General features: G+C 41.5%; 1 protein-coding gene across 3 annotated transcripts in view; it reads left to right on the forward strand.

Moving 5' to 3' along the window:
* The window catches only part of CABLES1 (Cdk5 and Abl enzyme substrate 1), a 74,302-nt gene that overhangs the window by 18,574 nt on the left and 28,696 nt on the right, over nt 1-27,032 (forward strand). The window contains exons 1-4 of one of the 3 annotated variants that reach the window (XM_039382130.1): nt 15,551-15,687; nt 17,680-17,751; nt 20,015-20,107; nt 26,900-26,977. In XM_039382130.1, coding sequence (XP_039238064.1) covers nt 20,079-20,107; nt 26,900-26,977 — 107 coding nt within the window. In that variant the 5' untranslated portion in view covers nt 15,551-15,687; nt 17,680-17,751; nt 20,015-20,078. Of the gene's footprint in view, nt 1-15,550; nt 15,688-17,679; nt 17,752-20,014; nt 20,108-26,899; nt 26,978-27,032 lie in introns of those variants that run through there. The other 2 variants (XM_027715857.2, XM_039382129.1) reach the window with 2 other exon arrangements.

Raw genomic sequence — 27,032 nt, forward strand, 5'->3', positions numbered from 1 at the left:
TCCTTTGACATGAAGACTTATGGTTTTGGGGTGTGCACACTGTGTGCAAATGAAATTAGGCAGATTGCTCAAACGACCATCAGATAGGTCTTACTCTTTTTTCAAATGCTTGTGGCAAATAACTGGAAGAACTAAATTCAAAATGACTCTTCCTGAGAGAGGTAGGACAGCTCAGGAAATACACTCCTAAAATCTTAGAATGGTTTGGGTTGGAAGGGAACTTTGTTCTAGCCCCTCTGCCATGGACAGGGACACCTCCCACTAGACCGAGTAGCTCAGAGCCCCTTCCAACCTGACCTTGAACACTTCCAGGGATGGGGCATCCACAGCTTCTCTGGGCAACCTGTTCCAGGGCCTCACCACCCTCACAGGGAAGAATTTCTTCCTAATATTTAATCTAAATAGACGGTCTTTCAGTTTAAATATGTTTTTATTTGTTTATCTTTCAGGATAAATATGTTGGTTTAATGCTTTGTTATAGAATCACACTGTGGCCAGATGGGCAGGAGGAGGGAAACCTTGCCACCTCCAAATGTTTGGACTACTTTGCAAAATACTTTGAGATTAATTTTTTCCCCTTTTCTGTCCTCCCCTGGCTTGTCTGACAGCAGTGGCAGAATCCCTCCTGCCCCTCCTTTGGTTACAGCCTGGAAGCAGCTGCTGAAAGAACTTCTAGAGAATAAAATTGAGGGGTAATAGAGGATAGAGAACAGCATGGCCACGCTTCATATGTTATCTGTGATGCCTAACAGCTTCTTTAATAGAAGTTATTTCTTCTCTGCTGTCCTTGTGTTAGCGGGGCACAATCCTACAAGAATGAAAAATTTGATACGTGAATATTGATGAAATCTGTCATTAATTATTGCCAGAGCAGACTCTGGGAGAATTGGGTTGCATTTTCAGTGGATTTAAATATAACTTTGCTTATGCAATCCTGTTAAACATTGTTGCAGTATGTCACTGAGAAAGGTTATTATATTTGCTATATAAAGATTACGACTTTGGGGGGGATTAAAGTTTTAGCAGCAGTTGCCGTATTTCTTATGGTCACAACAGCAACCTGTTAAATATGGAACAGAGGGGGAAAACTGTGGGTAAGCCAGATTTTCTGTCTGGAAGCACAACCTTTAAAGCTGTTAAGCCAAACCAGAGGAAACCCTGTGAACTTTTTTTTCAGGAACCAGAATTCTTCAGAAAGGTGACATGTTTAAACAGCGGAAAACAGGTTTTTTTTCCTGAGTATGAGTCTTCTATGTCATATGCAGATGAATATATATGCTTGTGCATATATAAGAAGAAAAAAAATTCAAAGCGAAACATGGGCTTCAAGCAAATCAAAATGCTTCGTTCCCCATGAAATCAGAAATTTTTTGATTTTGCTGAGAACAGTGGCAAAAATTAAAAAAAAAAGCTTTTTTTGTTTGTTTGTTTGTTTGTTTTGTAATTGAGTCAAACCCCTGACCCAAATGACTACAGACCCCCAGGGCTGTAATCCATGTTCCTGATGGCTGTAGCTGTGTGGCATTTGCAGCCCTTAGAACCATGTCGTGTTCCTTTGTCCTGCTCATTTCTGCAGCAAAAGTCTGAGCTTGATGTAAGGGAAGGCAGGTCTGCCTTTGCTCACAGCTTTGGTGTGCTGGGGTATGGCCAAGGGGCTGATGTCCAGACACTGCTCTGCAATGTATTTTATTCACACCAAGCAGTGCTTATTCCAACAAGTCATTTGCTGACCTGATTTACAGCAATGTCTGCAGATCAATAGCTCTAATTAGACACTAGGCACCTGGTGTACCAGTGATTAAAAATAAGAAACATTATGACTAGTTATTGTACAACTTGCTTGAAACGACTGTATAATAATGGTACATTTGCCATCAGATTAGGTCATGAGGCAGCTTTACTGCAGCTTGGAAAATTAGGATCAAAAATAGTCCTCTGATTAAAACTTGAGCTTTTGAAAGCTCTTCAGAGAAGAAAGATCTACAAATGCAGATGTATGGGAGAAATTAAGCAATCTGGATATGCATGATTGTTGAATTTAAAGAGAGTAATTGATGTAACCACTGTGCTAACTCATTTCTCTCAGGCACACTGTTTTAACAAAACTAAATGAACTATCAGAATGATATGGGAATAAGTTGCTTAAAATACAGTCCATAATAGCTCAGTGTATTAATGTAGTGAACTTATGAGTTTCCATGGTCATGCAGTTGTTCTGCTTGTACCAATGTCAGCCTGCAATAGCAGTTGTCTTGATTTAGATTTATGAATTTCTCCCACATTTAAAAAAATATTCATCACGTATTTATCAGCAGTAAAATAATCTCTTTGAAACAACATTTGCTTTCTGATATCATTGGGGATTGGTCTCTTCCTCCTTTGCCCTTTCCTGCAGCAGCATAATTCCCTCAACCTCAGGGCATCCTGCAAGTCCCATATGTCCTGTCAGGCCATTTTTATACACCAGGAAAAAAAGAATGTTTCAGCTGATAAAAACAAATTATTGGGTTCCAAATCCTGAATGTGATCAGTATTGGTCACAGGCCTGTTTGGAATCTGTATCTGTTGAGCTTGAAGGAGTCCAGTCTACACCTGTTCCCTGTGACTGTTTTAGATGCCTGCTGGCTGGCTGAGTTGAAGGAGAGACCTGTAGCTGCAGTGGAGAAAGGCTTGGAGTCAGAGAGCAGCTATGGGAGCAGCCTCCAGGGATGCAGGAACAGTTAGTCTATTCCTGTGATTTGAGGATTGTTTTGGGCTGATCCCATCGAGGACAGCAAATCTTTTGCTCCCTCACAAAACCCAATAAAAGCTGATCACTAATCATTTGTGTGCTTGTTAGTGGGATCGATTCCCTTAATTGGCCAGCTGCAGGAGACCTTCTGCTGCTGTGATGCAGGGGGTGGTAGATGGCTGAAGCAGCACGGTGCCTTTTGGTCACAGCATAAGCTTATTAGTATAAATGAGGCTGTTTTAAACCAATTTGAAGCCACAGTTTGCAGGAGGTCTATTCAGGGGCTGACCTTTACTTCATTTAATCTCATTTTGATGTCAGGACGTTCTGTAGGTCTCTGAAGGTTAAGTTGTCGACAAGGACAATTTCTCTGCACGTGAAGCCTTCAGTTGTGGGCTATTCTGCATGTAAGGCACCAGAGTTTGGTAAGTCTTGATGGTGTTCACTTTTTAAAACGTCATAGCCATTTTAGACAAAATTCAGTATTGTGTTGATTGGTATCTGGTTAACTGATGTCTGTTTATACCTGGCCTAAGCTTGTTTTTGTGTATTAAAAGTGATGCTGGGTTGAAGTAGGTCTTGACTGTTGTCTATGATGTGGACTTGATTTATGGTACTGATAAAGGATTATGATCACAGTGAATCCAGTTGCTACCTGCTCCCTCTGCAGCAGCTCCACTGGCCTGCACACCTACAAGTGTCTCAGTCTTGGAGATAAGCAAGGAGCAGAGAATCATGGGAGAACATAAAATCGACTAATGACACAACAAAGCAGTGTCCAGTATGATGTACCCCAAGCTCAAACGCCAAAGTCAGAGGTTAGCAAAAGCTTTGTGCCTATTCAGAAAATTGCTGTGGGCTCAGCTGGAAAGCAACAGCAATGCTTCTGGCAATGAGCATGGTCCAGGTTAGCTGGGGCAGTCAAATTCCCTTGCCTGTTTAACAGTGTTCCCAGGCTGAAAGGCTGAAAGAAAGTGCTTCCTGATCAGCATGATAAATGGAATTTTACATGATAATTATGTTTACAGGAGGACAGATGTACTAATAACATGTTCCCTAAAGACTTCAAATGAACTATAAAAGAATCAAATCTCTGCTGAAAATGCTGGCAGCAGTAGTATTAATTGTGTAAGTTACAGCTGATAATTGTCTTGTTTCATTTGAATGAGGCAGTCAGCTATTAATGCCTTGTGCTCTGTAGTACCAAAACAGCAGACTGTGCAAAATTTGTCAGTGTGGATAATACAGTTATATATTGGCAACGCATCCTAGTGGACATACTCTAGTGGCTAGGGAAGGGAAGAAGTGTTACAGTTAATTTCTAATGCTGTTTCATCTTTTCTATCAAAATACTTGCTTATGTGCCTTCAGGAAGAGAGCTGATTTTTCTTATCTACAAATTGTTTGATGTAAGACAATGCCTGCAGTAAAAATACAAGCTCTCTCTGTGGTTATTTAGGATTGAAATGGAGAATGACTAATTAGCTGTCTTGTTCCACTTATCTCTTCCATAGTGGTGATATGAATGAAAGTCTTACCCTTGTTTTTATGTTTATGAAAGATCCTACTGTTGTGCAGATCTGTTACAGAAGCATGCATAAGTGTGCAAATGCATAGAGATATACATATGTATAATAGAAACATGACCTGAAAATCTGTTAGAAGTTATCAGGCCTAATTTTTAAAATAGCAGTAAAATGAATTTCAAATCAGTTATCATACTATGTATTGTACGACGTTTACAGTTAAATAAAGATCTTGTAGGTAACTAACCAAATTCAAAACCCTGCTGGTGCAAATTGAATTACTTTTTGTGACATCCTAATTCATTTGCATTCCCAAAGCGTGTTTCATTTCATCTGCAGTAAGTTGAGCTGCAGATAATATCCCAGAGGGGCACGGTTGTATCAGTCCTAACCTACATCCATGCTCTGGTTGATTAATCTGTAAATCCTTCAAAATTTCTCTCCCCTGCTATTACATCAAAGCATCCCCGAGTAAAAACATGTGAGCAGAATCCTGAAATGTGTTCCCTTAGCATGAGAAGGACTCTTTGTGTCTTTCATTAGGCAATACTTTGGGATTTTTTTATGGAGAAACAGGCGCTTGACTTTCTAAAGAGTGCAAGATGTGTTCCTTGGTTAGCAAAAGAGAGCTGATGGTCTGGAAAAACTGCCTGGAGATGCTTTGTAAAAATTGTCCTTGGTTCCTTGTGACCTTTCATCAACTCAATTCATTGCTAATGAGCTGCAAATTCATTGCAATTTATTGCAGAGCTTTAAAATTGCCACTGAGTCAGATCACAAAGTGCCTTGTTTTATGTTATCAAGAAAAATCCTCCGGTTGAGGGAGGACTAAACAGTAAACACAACTCTGAAAAAAAGTCATGAGCTCTTTGTCTCTAAAGGCTGCCGGTGGAAGTGCAGAGATTTTGAGAAGAGAAAGGAAGGGGGAGAGCAGAAAAACCAGAAAATCTTATGTCTGCATGGATTCTATCCTTATGCCTGTTCACCCTAGGGAAATGATAATGTGACTAATTTGTTCCACACAGATAGGCAGAGCCTTAAATATCAAATATATCCATTTCTGCATTGGCTTAGTGTTTTTTCTTTCTAAAGCTGTCTAAAAAGTGCATGTGTATAAAGAAATAAAACACCACCAAAGGAAAAAAAAAAAGAGAGTCTCAGCTAAAGAATAGCTAAGTAATTTTTTGCATCTACAATCATGGCATTTGCCATCCAAAGCTCTGCCTAAGATTATACTTAAAGTAACGCCAGTTGCAACACTGCTCCTGTCAGACCCTGGAAATCATTCAGGCTAAGGGTGCCACACCTTGGCTTTGAAAGAACCGACCACCACATCAGCTCAGGTTCCTGTGCCAGGTGTTTTTCAGGTCTGGTGCCATGATTTGCTCCTGTGCTTCCCAGACATTTGGTACGTCGGGCAGCTAGCTTTGACTGCTGGGGTGATTTGGAAATGTTGAATAATGCCTTACACCCTTCTAAGTGCTTTTCTAGTAAAGCTTTTGACAATCTGTATTGACAAGGGAGATGTCTATCATCAAATGGGGGTTTACGGAAGGCATCCTGCCTCTGCTGAGACTTGGAAGCAGAGGAGGGAGATCCACTATCAAACTGCCTCTCCTGGGACTTTACTGGCATTTTTAGACTTTTTGCCCCCACCTTCTATGTGTATAGGCACTTGAAGTAATGTATAGGTTATATAAACTCATCATAGGCAGCTTAACATTTGCGTTGGTTATTTGTGATGGAAAGAGCTGGGTAACTCAGATCTCCCAGACTCCACATGAGGTCAGGGTGTGAACCCATTCTCAGTTAATCATCTCTACCAGGAGTTGGGTTGCAACTATAATTAGTTATTAATTATTTCGCTTTAATGATTGCTTTATCTATTTGTTTGCTTATATGCACTATAGATTAGATCAGGTTGAGGGCTCAATAGACATTTGAAGTGGATCACTGCGAACGTTAGTGGTAGGTCAGCCAACCTCTTCCCTTATTCATTGTGTAATATGAATGCGACATGTCTTTTGGGTGTGCTGGGGAGAGACTGAACATCTCAGGAGTCATCACTGGAGTTATTTGATACAGCAGTCAGTGTACTTTAAGAGGGCTGCCTGCTCTTGCATCTGCCTGAGCTTCTGCCTCTGGTTTTTCTGGCATGGCATGGCTGTACATGGAGACAGTGAACACAGCAGTGACATGGGTGAACCAAGGCAGGGGAACTTGGCAGGTACAGAAAAGTGAAATTTGAGTCTTGTACTGCCTTTTAATAATGCTTATCTTGAAGCAGTCCCCTAAATTGCACTTTTTTTGGCCAGATTTGTCACTATGAGGTGTTTTTCATTGCTCTGATAATATAAAGTATCAGTAGATTCAGTCTAGCAGAGTGCTCTGTCAGCTTTCCTCACTTTTGATGTGTTAATGGACCTGCTTTTAGAATAAAATAGAATAAAATATTGCAGTTGGAAGAGACCTTCAAGAATATCCAGTCCAACAACCTGACCACTTCAGAGATGACCAAAACTTAAAACATGTTGTTAAGGGCATTGTCCAAATTTCTTGATTGTTTTTTGTGTTTTGGTTTTTTTTTTCCCAAACTGATTGGAAACTAATATCTCATTACAGGGTGTTTGCTGACCAGCAAACTAGTTGGCACCCAGAAAAATTCAGTCCTCTAATAATTACATAATTTACTAAGCAGGAGATTGCTCAGATTACTAGAATAAATATTATTTCTGTACATCTGATAACCCATCTCTGTGACAGTAGATGGGGAATATAAGAATATAAAAGGCCATAAATTTGTGGCAGAACAGCACATGTTCCCTGTGTGAGTGGAGATGGTGCCCTTGGAAGAGGCTGCTTTCAGCAGGGAGTAGGGAGATGCTTTCTGAGCCTTGGACTTCTGCTGATGGCCATGTTATGCTCTTGGGGGCATATATATCCTGGGAAAGCCAGTTCCCCAGACTACAGATGTAGGCTGCATTTGCCAAGTCAATGAAAATTTCATTGTGGTGACTGCTGGGTACTCTGTTGTGAAAACAGATGGGGAGGCTTCTTGGCCAGCTCCTCTAAATATTGGACACTACTACACCCACCGTACCTTAACAGTGAGCAAATACATGTAGCACTATACCTGATGAGAAACTTGTTTAAACATGTCTTAAAATGGCTCTTTGTGGTCCCTTTGCAAACACATGTTTCTTCTTCCCAGCACCCCCCCACAGCAACTGTTACCTCCCATGCAGGAATGTCCTGGGAAAGGTGTCCTGAGGTGTCCCATTGGTCCTTTGTTTAACCCCTTCCTATTGGCTGTTGTCCCTTTACCTGATGGTTTCTTTTGTGTGACCCTGAACTTGTGATTGGTCCCCTTTGACCCTCCTAAAAGCCTTATAAACCCCTTCCCAACAATAAACTCTCTCTTGCCTCCTCTCCACGCCCGGTGTGCTGTCTCTGTGCCTGCCATGGAGCCACGTGGGTGGTGGGGGGAGGGGAGGGCACCTCTCCCCTCCAGGCTCGGGGTCTGAAAAACCCTGTTTCTGGAGTCCCCCTTCCCCGTCCAACAAGACGTCAGAAATGGTTCTTCAGACGGAGAAGGAACTAGAGCTGGGCTCCCCCACGTCGAGGATGGGGAAAGGGAAACCCAGAAATACAACTAGACAACAAAAAGTTACCAGTATTATGAATATTCCCACAATACTTGCTTACTGGGAGCTGGGGTAAGTGAGGGTTCCTCGTGGAAATCCAGTCTCTTAAATGTCACCTTTTAAACCATGATTAATTTTTGTATGGGTACTTGTGATAAGCTGAACCATTGTGTTTGATCTGTAGCTGGTCTTTTGCCCTGCAGAACTAAATATTTGCAGTGGAGTAAACTGGTTTCTGAAAACATTTAACTTTTTAATAGAGATCTGTACCAGGGAAGAGCAACGGAATGTGCCAATTACCATATACCACATTGAGCAAGGGACATCAACAGAAAGAGAAGAAAATGATCTAACCCTCTGCTACCACCTGTAAACACAGTGCCCAGTATCAGGAAGATGCCATGCCCAGTCACAGTGGCAGGGATAGAGGGAAAGAGGAGGTAGTTTGCTTTTCCCAGAGCAATTATGCTGGGTGGCTTCAGGATCTGTCCTTAGTGAGAAGAGCAGGGAAGAACTGAGCTCTCCCCCTTCAAGTCCCAGGTCTGCAAGCTCACAGGTAGGTTGAAGCAGTTCTGCTGGACAGTAAGGATCTGCTATTACCCTAATAATGGATCTTTTGGTATTGTTTTTGAACTGTCCCCTAGTGTTACAAATACGTTTTTTAATAAAGCATAAGCAAATGCAGTATTTTAAGCAAATATATATTTTTGTACCCAAATGTCTTTGGCATTAAAACTGACTGTGCATGAATTAACAGGCAAGAAGGCATTAATTCCTGTGGATGTAATACTATTTAAAATAATATTTAAATAATATTTAAAATTATGACACTGGACTGTCTCGCCTTATCACAGATATCAGAAAGTTAGGATATCTTAGCTGTTCAGTATGATAGCTGATTTTTGAATGCTATGAATTGACTTTGTTGGTCGTTAGCAATGCAGGCTAGGGAAAGCAGGATATGTAATGACTCTTGGGTATGTAATGAGATGCTGGGAAAAATGCCTGATCCTAAGGGAATTTCTAGGAAATGTAGCCAGAACTAAATGCAAAGTATGCACCAGTAAACACTCAGATTGCCACCACCTGTGCAGCATTCATATCTCATGCATGAAGTGCCCTATGCTAGCTGTCTCCTGTTTGCTTTGGTCTTTATGCCCTACTTACATAGGGGACTTTCCTTTCTTCATCAGGCTAACTCTATCCAGACAATTCACAGTGTCTAGGATACATTTATTTAGCAGTGAGATTAAGTGTCTGTTCAGATCTCTACTAAGAATGTTAAGATACGAGATTGCAGAATATGTTTTCCCAGATAGCACATGTGCATCTGGAACAAGACATGGAGATGATGTTGGGCTGTATTACAGTAAAAACACCACAAATGAAATAAAGGAAATCAAACACAATAAGGCAGCATTTTTAATTGCAGGCTAGAATTGAAGTATTTTTTTCAGGTGATTTAGTAGTGCATGTATGTATTTCCATGTGTTATAGTATCTCCTGCATATAGCCATGACTTGCAAGCAAATTTCTTAGTTAATTCCAGAACTTTGTTCTGAAATAAAACATTTTGTGGTTTGATACTTTAAAGACTTGCACTCCTGCAGTGTGGTGTCCTCAAGTGCTTGGTTTAAATGTTGATTCTTCATTTCCTCAGGTAGTGACGTTTAAGGAGAAACATCGCTTGTGGACAGAAGTCTCAATATTCATCGTTTTGCAATGCACAGAGTTTGTCAGACAGGAATGATACATGAAGAATCTGTTAGATTAATGTTGAGGCAAAGGCTATTATGGTGTGGGTTTTACTGTAGAAAATGGACATAGAAATGAACAAATTGTATGTTCTTTACAGTGCTATTGTATCTGCTTTGGCAAGCATCCTTGTTTTCGTAAGGTCAGATGATTAATCTTGTCGTTTGCTTCTTTCATAGCTTTGCATGTGTCTAATTAAGCTGGTGCCCAGTGATGTCTTACCATGATAATGGTAAGGTTATGAGGTAATGGTTGTTCTGAAAAATATAGCTATGGCAGTGTTCTGGCATACTCAAAACAAATCACTGCACAGAAGCCTTCTGAAAGCTATCATATTGCTGCAGAGTCAGTAAAGGGAAGACAGTGAATCTGTAAATCATAGGTTAAAGATAATAGAGAATGTAGATTCTAGGTGCTTCAGGATCTGTGTGAGCTCTGCTATCTTTAAATGAATCTTACTGAATTGCAGCTGTAGCTCCTCATTATGGCTTGGGTAGAGCTAACAGTAGGAGGATTGAGTGCAGAGGCAGCTGCCTGCAGAGGGGAGATAAAATCATGGAATCATTTAGTTTGGGAAAGACCTTTAAGTTCATTGTGCCCAACTGTTAATCCAGTACTGCCAAGTCCACCACTGAACCATGATGGCAGGTTTCAAGCAAGATCTGTCTTTGATGAATTGGGAATCCAGCTGGGGAAGGTGAAAATTAGATGTCCCCCAGAGTCAACAACATGTGGTGATAGTTCTTCCATTCTACCTAGACTAAACCCTGTTTTTTTCCCTTCACTGGAGATTTCATATCAGTGCTTAATTTTGAATCAATTTCTTCCCAGAATCTTGTCTTCTAGGAAGACTAATACTTAGTATATCAAGTTGAATTGTGCAAAAGTCCAAAAATCCGGTTCTACCATGCCTTTTTTTTCTGCACACCTGCATATACACATTCACACTATATAAATGCTTTGTCAGTGAACATCTTGCTTCTCAGCAGTTCTAGTTAAAGTCCCTTGTCTCTTTGCAGTGCTGGTACTCCTGATTTTATATCTGATATAACCAGACCCAGGTGATCCCTCTGGGGCATTGGGACAGAGCTGTGGCTAGAATTTTGTGGACTATTTGAAGGATCACATATGCAAAGCTACATAATAATTTGTCAACAGAGCATTATGTTGCATTGGCAAACTGTGAAAGGTCAGCAGGATACCTCAGTATTGTCGTGTTTATTTTTCTTCATTGTTTCTTCCCTCTTTCTTCATTCTTACTTAATTCTTACTTACATCCTACCTTCGGGATGACAATGAGATGTTACATGCAGACAGGTCAGCAGGCAGCAGTTTGAGTGCTGTATTTCAAAGCTTGGGTATTGTGGGAGGATGAGGCTTGGAGAATGAGTTGGATGGCAATACAGATGAAATACTCAGTGCAAAAGAGACCCCTTGGTTTAGGAGGAGTATGTAACATAGAGCCATGTTCATGCCATAGCTCTCCCTTCATCCCCTTGTTGTCTGTCCATCTTCCCGCTTACCCCCAAAAAGTTGATGGAGACCGAGGAGACATTTGGCAAGGCATTATTCTCCTAATTATCACGCGATTTGACAGTCTCTCTCCTTGCAATACATCTCCCAAGAGAGCAGGTTGTTTAGAGTCCTGCTAGCTCAGGATTTCTGCATCGGAGACTTTCCTTCACAGCCTGCTGTAAAAGGCTGTGGTCTTAGGCCATGTTGGCATCCTGTCTGCACGTAGGTGACAGCTAAGTGGAGGGCTCTTGGTATGTTCTCTGTGTATTTGGGTTGGGCTGCTGAATTAACAAAATAACCCATTTTCGGTGTGCGCCAGATGCTTTCAGCTCCCATTGTGGGCAGCCTTGAAAATATGCTGCGCAGTGTGGAAGTTCTAAATGGAGTTTGATGTTCTTTGCAGAGAATTGCTCTGCTGCATAATTATGATAGCATACAATTAGAAACTGCTTTATATCAGTTTGGGTAGCTCCTGCTTCCCTTAATAATTTTCAGTAGTCTCAGGGTTTGCTTTTCCTGTGTTTGTCTTCCTGTAATATTGGCAAAAGATAGGAAGAAAATGAGCTGGGACTTAAGAATCCCAGTACAAACTTCAGAGGGAGGGCGAGAGGTTACTCATTAGCGGATCTTTCATCTGGGTTCATGCTGGGTCATGAAGTCAGGGGTCAGGAAGTGAATGGGGATTCGTTCACAGCTGATGTCTTGTATAATATTTCAGAAGAGTGTATTAATTGTCACAGCTTAGCCTGGGAGTTTGGGCAGAGGCATTCAGCTCCTCAGGAGTTGGAGAGAAGTGGCATTTTGGTTTCCCTGGGGTGATGCCCTGCGGGCATGGCCTGCATCTGGCAGCTCTGCTGATACCTGCTTCCTTGGCCTGGGGAGAGCAGCAGCTGCACTTGTGTTCATACCCAAACCCAACTCCAAAGGAGCTAGGGAAAAGAGTAGTAAAAGTACCTTATTCAAAACTCAGAGTAGCCTCAAAGATATGTTTGTAGCCATAATATCGTAATATATCATATATTTTTTTTTAAGTATTTTTTTTCATTTTAGCACGTAGAAGCCTAATCTTAGATCTCATTTAATACTCTCCTTGTTTACCTTTTACTGTTCAAGCCATTTTGGTGCTGGAGGGAACAATATGAAGCCCAATATAAGAACAGCCCTGGGGTTGCTGTTCCTATAGAGGTAGGATCAGAGTGATGCTTTGCCTGGTTTGACCTATGGGAGCTTCAAAACAAGCTCAACAGAGCATGTTTTGGTAGCTCCCTAGGGAGTGCTTGCAAAGGACTAGGCTGGCTTTTGAGCAAGACCTCCTCTTTGAGTCTGGAGCTGGCACCTCTCGGAAGGTGGATGGATGGCATGGGGAAACCCTTCAACACACACCTCTTGGCGGTCACTGAGGTATCCTTATGGGTATCTGATCTCATTCCCAATCACTGCAAGTTCTGTGATTACTTTCTTTCCGCTCCCCTTGTGTACCTGTTCAGGGTAGTATGTGGTTCTTGCTCATTTTCCCTGGCCACTGGAAGGGAGGAGGTGACCCAGGGGACATGTGAGCTGCCAACAGTCTTCAGCTGTTTTATCCTCCCAAGTTCTCCCATCAGTGTAAATGCAGCCAGCAGGTGTTCAGATGATGTGTCCCACCGTCACTGCATCCTTGAAGGGATGCATTTGTCCCAGACAAAGTGAAGAAGCTTGGCCCGCAGGGATGTATTTTTTCTGGGAGCCAGCAGCACCCACATTACTGGCTTTGTCTGTTGTAGGTTTGTAATCTTTGTAGAAGCAGGGGAGAAAATACACCCCCACTTTCGCAGAAATGAGGTGTATTTAAAATGCAGCTTTTTCCTCCTGATTTTGTAGCTGTGCTAGAAAGTCATTACACATGGATTTATTTTTCCTTATCTCTTGGATTATCATTGGCTTCCTTCCTTCCTGGATGAGTTTATCCAGTGTTCTGATTGCAGCTCCTTTTTTTTTTATCACCTCCTGTCTATATGGCTTTAAGATTTTGTATGTTTAACATAATTGAGTTGAGTATTTTGCAGCAATTGACAGTGAAGATAATTTTCCACTGATTGATGGGGTAGTTACGGTGAATATTTTTGCAGTTTACTTGCTTTGGCTGTTGGCTGTTTTGGTTGCAGACCTGCTGTATTTTATTTGTCCTTGTAATTATTTTTTTTTTTGCCCTTGTATTTTATTTCAGTTTTGCAACTGAGCCACATATTAATCTGACTTTGGAGAGGGGAAATGAAGACCACATTTTAGCTTTTAAGAAACTTCCACAGAGATTCAGACAGCTGGTCAAAGATAAATCCAGTATGCAAACAGGGTCATGAATATCTTAATTAAAAGGTAACTAAGAAACAGGCCCCGATTCTCTAGGGTCTTTTGGTACAAAAGCCCAAGGTCAGCATCCACAGAGTGTGCCATTTAAAACACCAGGGCATCAAATATCTCTTTAGTTTCTTTCTTTGGACTGGACTTGGAATTTGATGGTAGGGTAGTTGTTATTTCTGGGCTCATGCACCGGGAACAACAGCAAGGAAACAGACAAAAACTATTTTAGATAGGTTTTTAAGGGAACATGATATTACATGGTTTTTAAACAAAAAATGGTCTGTGACCTTCATTGGGACCATCATTGTCCTACAGGGGCTGATCATTAGAATTAGGAGGTCATCATCTTTCCAGTGCTGAACTACTCTTTTCTGTGTGCATGAGGCTGGGGGGAGAGAGGTGTGAGTTTGGTATACCTGGAATGTGGTGATTAAACTAGGAGAAATTTTTTAAGGCTTTCCGTGAACTAGGAAAAAAATTTTATTGAAACATCTTTAATTTGGTTATTAAGAGCAATTGTATTTTAGTGTGCTAGCTGGCTGACGCTCTACACAAGTTTTAAAGCATTTTATATTGAAATTGCATCTGTTTAAAGACTGCCCAAAGCCTGAATCCTGCATGAGTCACACTGTGCTATTTTGAATTGTTCTGCACATGCTCTTCCTCAACAACAGGAGGATTTTCCCCTAGTTATTATTGAAATAGGACATTTTTTTGATATAAAATAGGTGTTAACATAGCTTTACATCAGAATGATGTTGATATGTAATATAAAATAGTTTGGGGTTATTTCAGTGCAAGTGTCTGCATATACCAGCTGCTATAGCATGTTAATCAATTTTTGAAAAGTAACCCTTTTAGAAGTTGTATAGACAAACCCTGGGTGCTTGCCTGAAGAAAGAAAGATGATTAATTTAAATATTAAACACCAGTTGAGATGATTAATTCTTAATGAAGTCAATGAAAAAATTATTTTCCTTGTATTCCCTGGAAGACCCTTTCAAAAGCTTTGCTTTCCAAAGCTTTCCAAACTTTTATTTTTCCTTTGTGTGTGGCACAGGATGTGACTTGGTTCACAGCAGGTAGCTTCATTAGTTGGCATTTCTGGTATAATATCCAGCTGTGGAAAGCTTATAAAATATTGGTATTTAGGTCATCTTAATTAGGCCTTGAAGTAAAGATTTAAGATAAACTGGAATAATTGCACATAACTTCATTGCGGCTGAGCTTCTTCAGTGAAAAGAGGGAGTGATTCCCAGACAGTATGAACTGATTTCAAAAGAGTTGCTTCAAATCCTCCTCTTTGGTGCTTCTTTGACAGTACAGGGAGCTGAACTGATTAAAACTAATAATTCTGGGGTGAGTTGAAAGATGTGGCAGTTTTCAGCTGTGTTGGATGCTGGGCTGGATATCCTTGGTCTCACTGCTGCCTATGCCAGTACAGGGAGGGGATTTGGCTGGTCAGTCCCCATTTATATCACTGCAGGCTTCTGTGTGACCCATCCTTCTTTGCTGATTCGGGGGGGACTATCTGCTTGCTTCCTTCCTTCCTTCCTGGATAAATTTATTCGAAGTTATGCTTGTGTTATGCACTAGTTGAGAGGGAGCTCAGGTATCAGTGCTCCTCTCCCAAGCTTGGGTGAACAAAGAACTTCCCCCCCTCCTTTGTGCAGATTCACTTGCTATGTTAGATACCCAAAATACTGCAAAATCACCACCAGTGAATATCAGTGTGACGTCTTTTGTACCAAGAGGGATGGTAGTGGTTTCCATCTGGGCTGTGTTGCATTTGAGGTCAGCAAGCAAAAATCAGGAGGCAGCATCCCCGGTACTGGATTTGAGAATTTAAGACCAGAGAGGGAAGCTGGACGAATCTTAACAGTCAGCAGGCAACTGGACGACAGTTGATGAAATACAGTTGTGTCTGTTTCTGCCAACCAGCACATCTGCCTTAATAACAGACACAAATGTAGGATCTTCAGGTGCATGTCTGCCAAGTCATTGGCAATGAAATTGAGGATGGGGCATAACTTTTGGCGAGAAGAGGCTTGGAAGAGGGTTATAGTGGCATCTGGAATATGCATCTGGTGTTGTATAAGCGCCTGGCATCTCAGAGGCATCTAGAGAAAATACAGCGTGACTAATTTGATAAATTTAATAAGAAGAAGGTGGCAAGGTTGTACTGTTGTTTATCTCTCTTTGACTAACAACATGCCAAGTATGCTTTTGGCATTGTAACACCACAAGATGGGAGAGTGCCATTATTTGTGTTATTAAGCTAATGACGTATAAAGAGGTATTAAAAAGCAACAGCTATCATCTGCTGCATCAGTAGTGCTGGTAGCTGAAACTTCCAACTTTTGCTTATGGATCAGTGAAACTGAAAATGGAACAGGAGCTACTCCTGCTCTAAATTTCTCCCTATAAGAGCATTCCTGTGTCCTCTCTGACTGTGGATGGAGCCAAGGGAGTGCCCATAGGTGCAGAAGGCAAATGTTTGGTCCCTTCTTGCTTGTCTATGAAATGCAGATTTTACTTTTTCTTAGCATTTTGAAGGTGTATCCTATCTTGCACCAGATCTCCTAAAATCCTAGTTTAGACAAAGCCTAAAGTGAGGGGATTTAGGTTTGCATATTTTCCTAAGAGGATTAAGCTTCACACTTGGTTGATCTATAAGTTGTTTGAGATTTATTTTTTTTTATGATTTTCTATGTACACAAGAAGCCACATACACATTCAAATTGTCCTGAAATCTGTTGTCTAGGGCTTACTGATAGAAATCTAGGGTTTGAATTAATAGCAAACTGAATCAATCGCTGAACCTCAGGGTTATTTTGAACTGAAAAACATTTTGGTAATCAGATTTGCAGCACGGCTGCAGGAACAGTTGTAGCAGCACAACTGAAGGGGCAAGGGAATTGCAATAAGGATTAGAAACTGCTTACACTGGCATCAGAGAAAACAATTTATTGTGAAAATACAGCCCAGGAATAAATTAATGAGCATGCTTCCAAGCATAGGAGAGCTCCTAATGCTCTGGAAACTCTTTGCTTGCAGATCAAGGGAGTAAGACAGCTCAGTGGGAATTGGGGAAAAAAATAATGGTAGTCTATGAATATTTTTATCATTTAAGTTCATACTCATTAAATCACTGGAGAGGTGCTCTATGCCTCAGCAGTGGCCCCTGGGAGCGATGGGTGCAGGCAGTCCTCCTGCCAGCCGGGTGCTGGGGCCCACTGCCCTGGCACTGCTGGCTGTTGCAACTGTTTAATGCCCATTGACGTTTTCATGATTGCCAGCTTAATTTTTCATTATGGGTCTGCAGGTGGGCTGTACCTTACACATTCATTTTTGGTATTTACAGTGTTTTTTGGAGGGCTGGGTGCAGTTCCTTGTTTTGTGCTGCTGTCAGGGTGTTTGGAGGTTGTGGAGCAGCAATTGCTACTAAACCAGGCCTGTACTGGGGCTTCTTCCCTGCTAGAACAGTTGGAAAACTTGTAATGCTAGGATTTCCATACTTCAATTCACTGAAGGTAGAGGAAGGATCTGAGTCAGCCATAGGAAAATGGTTTAAAAAAGAACTAAACTCACCTGTGCTGCTCACAAGGATGGTCAGAGCTTTCTTCTAAACTGCTGGTTTGTGCTCAGTGCTGCCAGCACTGTCATCTTCCATTTTTCTTCAGGCACTCCTCACAGGAGTGATGAGATTAACATCACTGAGAAACAAGTGGCATTTATTTGGTAAAATGGGCAAGGGGCAAAGAGAAGTGGGGCAGTGCGAATGACAGGCAGTCTCCGTAGATCTACATCTGCATTTTTTTATCAAAGCACTGTATTTGTAGCATTGCAAGCTGTACCACAACACATGTGGGAATGGTGTTAGATGGGTATTAAACCCTTGAAGGAAGGGATAAGGAGCTGAGCAGGAGCTGTTGTGAAGTTTCAACTTCTGTTTTGCTGTAGAAGCTTGTATGGAGTAAGTTTGCTTCTGGTTGGAATCAAACAGATTAAGATAAGCAGAATGGAACAAAATTTATTAATATCTAGATGTATGGCTTGGCTAGTGAAGGGTGGTTTGTGATCTTTACTGAATCTCTCTGAGACTCTCTGGGGACTTTCTCGTGCCCTCTAATCAGTGGTGATGTTTTGTGTTCTGTTTTCTCTGCAGACGTCGGCTGATCTCCCAGCGATCTTCTCTGGAGACTCTGGAGGACATCGAGGAAAATGCCCCATTGCGGAGGTCATTTTATTTACTCTCTCTCTGGCTTCTTATCTGTAAAGCACATGCATGGACAAACTTGCTGTTCCCTCTCCATGTTGAAAAGTAGCTGGGTCTTCACATTAAGATGTTCTTCATAGTGAGTAAAAGTGTTGAAACCTCTAATGCCCTGCAAGGTTGTAGGTGATATGAATTACACACTCCCTGGCTTTAGGTCATTAAACAAAAAGGCAGTATTTAAGTGAAATGTCAGGAATTAAAATGTCAGATTTGGTTAATAGAAAAGTGTAATTGTCACTAATATGAACGGCTAGCCCCTAACATATGTGGTACATTTAAAAAAGTAAGTACAGATGGTTTACTGTAGGGAGTTTTTGAAGGCTGGTATTTTTAGTATTTTTATTTTTTATGGATTTTTACTGTGTGTTCTCTTGGCACATGCAATCTTATTTTGGTTACCAGCATTACTGTCTGCATGTTGGCTGGTAGGTTTGTGACTGCTACCCCACTAATAAATCTGCCCTCATTCTTATTATATCAGCAGCTTCAGCGCGGTTTTGTTTCTGCATTTGGGAGACCACAGCTTACTTCTCTGGGGACTGCAGTAATTAGTCACTAGGCAATCCTCTAGGGTAATGCAAAATGGAGCAACTGCTTAACAGTTCAGAAACTGGCTGGTCAGTAATCCGACCAGTGCATGGAATCCTTCCAGGTCAGCTGTTCGGCAAGACGGCGGCCTAAGTTTGACTGACTCTTTATCTTAGGACCTGTAATTCAGCTGGTTTAAATTGGTGTTTAGCCTATAGCCTTGTTTATCTACATGCAGATTGGCTGTCTCTCCCTACCTCGAAGCAAAGACTTAATAGCAGAGGCTGTACCAATTGGCCTACTACCATGGCTTGATTATTTTTACAAAGCTTACTGTTGCATGCTTACCAGCATGTTATGAAGCATTCTCGTAAGTGATTCAAACATGTATAATTGGCAAAAGATATAAACAAAGTATGGTTTGCCAATTTGCAGAATTGGTGGTAGAATGTCACTCTTGCTGGTATTTTCCTGTGAAGAAGCTAACAAGACTAATTGCAACCAGAGGGTGAGGGAATCGCAAGGATTTTACTAACAGGAGGAAGGCAGAAAAGGCAAAGTAATGGGGTCCTCCCTCTTGGGGTGTGCCTGGGCAGTGTGGTGGTGTTTTGGTACAGCAACAAGGACTGGCAGTCCCTGGTGGCTTGGGACCAGTGGTCTGTGGTTTCAGTCCAACAAAAGGACTTTTCCGGCTTGAGAAGCTGCTGAACTCTGCCTATGCAGAGGAGAGGATGGAAAAATAGTTTAGGGAAGCTTAATGCGGAGGGCTGTACTCATCCTGTGTGCCGGCAGAGGATGCTTGTCCCTTAGCTCCCGTGGAGGACGCAGCAGCCTCAGTCCAGCAGCCCTGGCTGTGCAGGGAGCACAGGAGTTGCGTTATCTGCAGTGCCTGCCCGTCGTGCCATGCCTTGCAACAAAACAACACTGAGATGAAACAGTGAAAGCTTTCACATGCGCTGTGGTTTCAGCTGATTAGAAAGAGGCAGGGGGGGGAGGGAGGGGAGGATATTGCTGTTTGTCTCATCTCTCCTCCCTCTGGCAATTTCTTTCTGTAACTGCAATTTATAAAGTGCATTCAGATGTAAAATAGATTTAAGGCTTAATGTTTTCAAGATAGATTATTTTTTTCCTGAAATAATTTATTTTCAGTTGTTTTGCATACTATCAGGGATATGAAAAGTAATATTTAAAAGCAAATAGGAGTTATCCTTGACAATGGGAGATTTTAAACCTTTCTAAAATTAAAACAAGAAAGAACTTTCCTTAATGACTCCTTTATCAATAGCTGAGGAGGTTACAAAAGCGTGGGTGTTGATGCGAGTGGAAAAATTGCATATTTACCAGTTTTGGCTTAGTTTAATTTTTTCCCTCTGAAAGCTTGGGCTAAGCTGTCACGGCAGATTACAGGAAGTTTTACTTTGCTGAGGTTTTTTTATGATTTTATTTTTTTTTTTTGCATGAAGGGAGGGGAATGGTGCCTTTTCTTATTATTATTTTAAATATTTTTTTGTTTGAGCTGTCTAGTTTCCAGACTTATTGTCTTTATTGTTCTTGCTGATTCCTAACACAGGGTGACTTGAATCATTTGTCTCGTCTTTCCTTCCTGCTTTTGTGTAGACTTCTTGGCTGTACAGCAGGGAACTGAGTACTTCTATTTTTTTCTTTCTCCCCCCCCCGCAACTGATTTATTTTTCAGATGTCGGACACTCTCAGGATCACCCAGACCAAAGAACTTTAAGAAGGTTCATTTTATCAAGAACATGCGGCAACACGATACCAGAAACGGCAGGTACTGTGCATGCAAAGGCTGCTTCTGCAAGGCAATCCATGGGGCATGAGGGAAGGGGCAGGATCAGCATCCCTGTGCAAGAGCACAACGTGCCATTGCCACGCACCACATACTGATGGCCTCTAACACAGTCTGTGAAGGTGCAGGCTGCAGTGCACACTCCTTCCTCGAGGGAAGTACGTGTCAATGGAAGTGCTATAGCCCTTAGATCTTAAGACCTGTGTCTCCTTAATGCAAATAACCTGCATAAAAGGAAAATCTGTGGTGCTGTTGGAGTAAACTAGGCATAATCTGGTTGCATTTCTTTGAGAGTGTTGCCAGGTTCTAAGTGTGAGAGGGGTACACAGATGGGCAAACCTGCCTGAACCAGGTTTAGCAATGGTTCAGTGCTACTTCATCTGCATCTATTAGTGGATACAAAGTACCAGTTGGTAAATGCACAGCCAGGGATGATCATGGCAAGGTGAGGCGTGGGATCCTGGTATTCATGGCAGATGTAGGCAGAGAGTCTTCCAGGGGATGTGTGAGGGGTGCAGCTGTGACTGCAGCACACCCCGAGCTGGGACATGGACTTCCCAGGTTACAGCCACAGGCATCTGTGGGACCTGTACAGCAGGAATTGGCTGGGACTTCACTTACTGCAAAGGCCTGGTGTTCCCATCAGCAAAATGGATTCTTTATTGCAGTATCATCCAGCTCAGAAGTAAAACTAGTTCCTCCCTGCTTGTAAAGAAACTACCTGCCCTCTCTGATTTTTCCAAAGACAGTTTCTCCATGTGCCATGTGATTTTTTTTTTTTTTTTCTTCATGTTCTTCCAAACCTGAATAGGTTTGAACTGGGCTACCTGAAGAGGTTGACTAAACTGGCCCACGGAGAGTTGACCCTTGCACATACCTGTTCTCATAAAACTACCATGGCTGAGAATCGTGTATGTTCTGGTGGACTGATTTGTGCACGTAGCCTTTTACTTCCATCAAATATGGCACCATGTCAGTAGAAACTGACACTGCATTGAACCACAGGTTTTATTAATTGAATTCTGGTAGGTGTTACTTGGATCAAGAAAAATTTTCTTCACTTTTATTCTCACACATACAGTTAAATGCAGTATAAGGTAGTAATCAACATAAGTGTTGCAGAAGGTGACCCTGAGAGATTTTAGAAACAGCTTTTGTATCAGACACACACAGAACTATTGACTTGACTATTGTCTGACTAGCAGCTGATTATTGTCTTTACAACAAACACGTGTGGAATCAAATGCTGAAAAGCAGACCTCTAATTTTATTCCTCTTTGTGCGGAAGTAGATGTATGCTTTTGGAATTTCTTACAGCAAAAAATACCTGTAAGGTATTATACAAATTGCACAGAGAATGAGTAATTTCTGAGCTGTGTGCACAAACTTGATAGAAGTACTATCTGCAAAAGAATTAATAAATATTTGATTAGTAAACTGTTTTCTCTGTGTTTTGTAAAAAAAGTATTTGTAGCATATATACAACGTTTTATCTTAATTCACAGATCAGTCATTATGCCTGACAATAAAACTGAGTATTTTTCTTGTTAAGAAAACAGTGAGGAAGCTTCTGTTCTTCAACTGACTTCTTATCTTTATCAGCAGACACAGTTTTCCAGAATATTTCCACAATTGTAATAAAGATCTCTTTTTGTAGAATGGAGATACAGATACAAGAGACAGTTTTGGAAATAGCTTTCATCCTATGGTTGTAGAACCACAACGATATTAGCTAAAAATATAATATAAAGTTAACACTTTGTTTCAATTCTATGTCTAGCAGTAAGTAAGATGAGCCCAGACTCTGTTTTTCTAAGAGGTCTGGATGCAGTTGCAGTCACTGAAGTTAATAGGCATTCTGGATGAAAAGGACCTCTAGAAATTCAGGTGGATCTGCTTTATGTGTTCATCGTAAAATCAAGAGTGTTTCTGAGTACCTTAAGATCTTTAAAGCTGTGTCCTCCCCAGTTTCCTGCGACACCAAGAAGCCCAAGTATTGCAATGGATAGAAAACCTTCCTGAGGCTCCTTTCCATGCCTGAAACCTTGTCCCAGGGGGCTCATGCATGGTTGTGCAGGACACAGGCGCTGAGCTAGGCTGAAGTCAGGCTCTCTGACTGACTCTTCTGTCACAGCATGTCAGCCTTTCACTTAACTTGAGGAACCCAGCTTTGAAAACATCTACACTGGATATATTTTTGGGCAGTGAATTTGGTGACTGGGCTTTAAAATAGCTAGCATGTAATTGTTTCACTGGCTTGTGACTGTGAGTGTCACAGCAAAGAAAACTGCAGTGTGGGTGATAGCTCAGGGCTCCTCTCTCTGTTAACTGCCCTTACTTGTGGCTCTCAACCTGTAAAGTGATGTGTCCTTTTCCTGCGGCACTGAGAGCTCTTCCTCTCTCAGCCTTGTGGATGACACATATGGAGTGACGATGCTCTGGGTCCAACCTTTGTCAGTCCAGCAGCAAGGCAGGATTAGCTGTGGTTGAAATAAGAGTTCAGCTATTTAGCACGGAGGAAAAACACCTGTACTCAGACCAGAGCTTATCAGCTAGTCCTTTTAAAGCTTCCTGTTGATAGCTCTGTGCACTAGTTAAACCGGTTTCTTTGGATTTGTAGTATGTGGCTTATTAAAGGAGGTAGAAAATTAGGTTTCCTAGACTGTATTATCAAAGCAATCTTGTAAAATACCACAAAATAAACTTTCCCATGCAAAGACAAAGACAAGTCAACCATAACATACAAACTAACACAGGTAGTCACCAGCATGTGGTTTTACTCACTTCACTCAGCAGGTTTATTGGTGATATCCTCTATAAGCCCTGAAACAGAAGATTAGCAAAAACGAGCCACCTAAACAGCAACCTGAGCCAGCTGAACAAACAGTTAATGGTGAAAATGGGACAAGAACATTTCTACAGTTATCATATAAAGCAAATATAAAAAGCAGTAAAACAATGTTCCTCTCCCACCCCCATGCCATTACTTTCTCAGTTATTTTGTTAGTGTACACATCTAAATAAAGGCCAAGCACCATCATGAAAGATCTCTTTTGCTGCCCTTTCAGTTGTGGAAATGCAACACATGCAGTCCAAGAGGCTGACTATTCGCAGCATCCTCACAGTTCATAATTCCCCTCAGCCACCTTCTCATAGCCCTTGAATTTGTGAGATTCCAAAATGAGAGCTGCTACCCAGCCAGCATCTGTGATTTGTGTGTTTGCCTTTGCGTGCTGGGCAGCAGGGCCCTGGCTGTCAAATATCAACCAACCAGGAATGAGACAAGAGGCTGCAGTATTCCACATGTGATTGGTGTATATGGTGTATATCACATAGCCTGATCACAGCCTTTTGGTGCAACACAATGAAACCTAGACAGACACTGAAGAAAGCAGACATTATTCTTCAAGTCAAGCAAAGTACTGATTCTGTTGAGAACTTTGTGCTCAGTAAGTTTTTTCATAGCATACACCTCATAAAGAAGTTGGAAGATTAGCTTTTATAGTCTTAGACCTTTGCACATTGTCAGAACTCTCTTGCAAAATAATGGTTGCTCTGAACCCTAGTAATCAGTACAACTCTTTGGTGAAATGTGAGAATTAGAGACTGAAAAGCTTTTCATGAAGTGATTCTAAACATGTCTAGGTGGGACAATTGGAATCAGGGCACATAAACCCACTCTCAGCCTGCTTTTGATGTCAGAGAGAGCTCATTCAGAGCTGCACAGGATTGTAGATGCCCTTTGTTGAAGAGCTGAAAAATACTTTTCTGCCTTAAGCAGTAATTCGGTTTTCTTGAACAGCAATGGCTTCCACCATACCTTCTTGTCCAAAGCAAACTTTGTGACAAGTTTATGGACTTTCTGCTCAGTAAACCTTTGCAGGCCTTCAGAATATTTTTGTTACCATGCATGTCATCTGACCTCTACATAAAATGCTGGTTTATCCCTCCATGATGAGCATCTGACCACTGCCTTCCCTGCTTTCCTTCCAGTCCAGCTCCTAAGGCTGTTTTGCGTCAACCTCCTCCAACAGCTCTGGTTTTGAGGCATCCTGGCAGTGGAGGCCGTGGGCTCCTCTCATACTCTGTGTGGGAGATCTTTGTGTAAAGAAGGTCCGCTGGTTTATGGAAAGAGAGGCAATGCTTGGGTCCCAAGGGAAAAAAATCTGAAAAAAATACAGACTGGGCTGGTGCTTTTTATTTCCTTTCTTGTCTGATTCCTTCTGATACACACAGTTCTGTGGTAACTTCCTACTGTTGTCTTTGCTTGTGGACATGGAAGCACCAGTTTGTTTTTCTTTAAGTATTAGGAGTTGAGTGGTATTTTTAGGGAGGTGTAGGGCGTTGGTGGAAGAGCTGTATTTCCAGAAGCAACCAGAGGGAGGGGGGTAATATGCTTAGTGGGTACTGTGGTTTTCCGAATTCAAAGATGCTTTCTGATGTCAGCCTCGAAATCTGTGCCAAGTTTCATACATCAGCAAACAAGGCTTCCAGTGAACAAGCAAGCTGTTGTGAGTAGCAACCATTCAGCAATAAGCAGTGGCAAGCACAAAATTAATCATATGTCAGGGCTTTTTTGCTTGTGGATTGCCGTTCTCAAATGTGAAAAATTATTCCCCCCTGCTCTTTAACTGCACCATGAGACCATCTTACAGGATCTGGATATTTACCATAGGTCAGCAGTATTACAACATTCAGACAGCAATGAAATCATACTTCATCTGGTGCAGGAGAGATTCCTGAACATGTGTGCATGTTTATTATTAAAAGCCCTCCTTTATTGTAGGGTAAATACCCCTTTGCTTTTAAACATGCCTCTGAGGGAGAAAATAGGATTGCTGTAACAGAGTGATCCAAGAGAAGGAAAATCGATCATTCTGCATTTTTCCAAGCATTATGTGCAGTGGCTCTCTTGGGGAGCTAAACCTTTTCCAAGAACGATGACTAAGCTGGTCACTTAAGGAAACAGTGTTTTAATAGCAGCTGGTATGGGATTTATAGGTGCTTATGCTGGTTTTCAGATAGTAAAGAACAAAATATCTTCCTAGGGTTTCTTGTCCAGCTTTGGCCAGCGCAGGACAAAGGATGAAAAATTCAGGTGAAATCCTCACATACAGATCTGTGGGACACAAGATGAGAAAAATCAGTGTTGGAGAGCAGAGCAAGGAAGTGCAATAGCCCTGACAATCAACGTAGCAGTAGGTCGTAGCATTTTGACCACAAGTGGAGATTTTTGGAAAGGTAAAACAGCAGTAAATTCTAACACTAATCAGGTCAGAAAATAGCACAAATTGCCATCACTTAGAGGAATTTGTCGTGGTGCAGCCTGTTGGCCAACTTTAGAGGGAAGAGGGGTCAGCACAATTGTACAATTCTCAGCATCCTGAAGGTAATAAGGAAAGAGGGTATATTTATAAACAATCAGTTATTTATTGGCATTTTATATCTTACATCTTCATCAAGCTTCTCTTGGCTTCTTGCCAATCTGCATCTCCCAAAAGTATAGTAATGTAGCTACGGACAGTCCATGCTGTTTTATGGAAAGTAGGTCTTCACCTCAAGGTGGTTTTGATGTTGCTTACTGATATGTCAGAGCTTGATGGCTAAAGCCAATAGTGTGACTGTGTAACAGATAGGTTCCTCCAAGCTATTTGATTTAAAGAAAATGAACTCTATCAGAGCTGAAACCAGGACAGTATCACACAGTGACTTTGCAGATGTTGCAGAGATTTGGAGACTGGTTAAAAATACAAGGCCTTTGCTCTGAGAGTGTCCTGGATTCTGAGATAAGCTCTCTGCAGGCAGATATGTATGCTTTCATATAAACAAATTTTGAGCTAACTCCCTAAGGAATTCCTGAGGAATAAAGGCAAGCCATGTTTACAGGAGGAGGAATTCAGCACTGACAGTGACTGAGACAGACATTGGGCTGCAGGAGAAATGGCAGGGTACTGTGAGATCAGTCATGCCTGAGAATCAATGCAACATCATAACCAAGAAGGCTAATGTAATTATTGAGCACAGAGGCTGGCAGGTCATCAGGGCTAGACACTGATCTTAAAGGTAAGACTGGAAGATGTGCCACTGCTGAGGTCAATGATAATTCCCAGAGACCAAAAGAGGGTGATGGGGAGAAACAGAAGACTCATGGAGGAGCCTTGAAAACAGTGAAAGGATCCGAAAGCTTATGACAAGAGCAGACTTAGCCTGATTTCGTGGATGAAGTCTATTTCAGGAACAAGAAGCTGAAAATCAAGGGAGTCCTTTCTTTAGCAGAGAAAGGTCACAGCCAGCAGCCAGAAGTTCTTTGTCCAATAAATGCAGACTCCAAGTCAGCCACAGAATTGTGGTGTGTATCACCAGTAGTTGTTGGTGTGTATTACTTGGGATGCTGCTGGATTTGTCTCTTTAGTTTCAGCCATCGTAGTGAGTTGTCAGAATGGTCCCATGCCTTTCTGGGTGGACTCCTTTCACTAGAAAAGCATCTGTCCTGGATTCCAAGTAATGTGTTCAAGGTAGTTTTCCTAGAAAGCCTACAGAAGGGATGGGACTGCACTACTTGTTTACAGCTTATTTGCTATGGCACAGGCTTCAGCACTTCTGTAAAGACACCATAGCATGACTCCTGTGAGATAAAAAAGAGGAGGGAGGAATCATTCATTATGGAAGTTTATGATTACAAATTCCTCAGTGGTAACATCTATTGCTTTGCTTATTGTGGTGGGATTTTTAAATTTTAGTCTTTGATTTCTTTTATTTTCTTTTATATTTTAGAATAGTCCTTATCAGCAGCAGAAGATCCTTCTGTAGCATATTTTCAGTGCTGCCATATCGAGACTGTACCCAAGTCGGGTATGTATATTTATACATGTACTGCATAGTCTTTCTGGGCCTGCATGTGGACCTG

Source organism: Pipra filicauda, unplaced genomic scaffold (genome assembly GCF_003945595.2).
Source record: "Pipra filicauda isolate LSUMZ 115617 unplaced genomic scaffold, ASM394559v2 scaffold259_size1095435_pilon, whole genome shotgun sequence".
Classification (NCBI taxonomy): Eukaryota; Metazoa; Chordata; class Aves; order Passeriformes; family Pipridae; genus Pipra; species Pipra filicauda.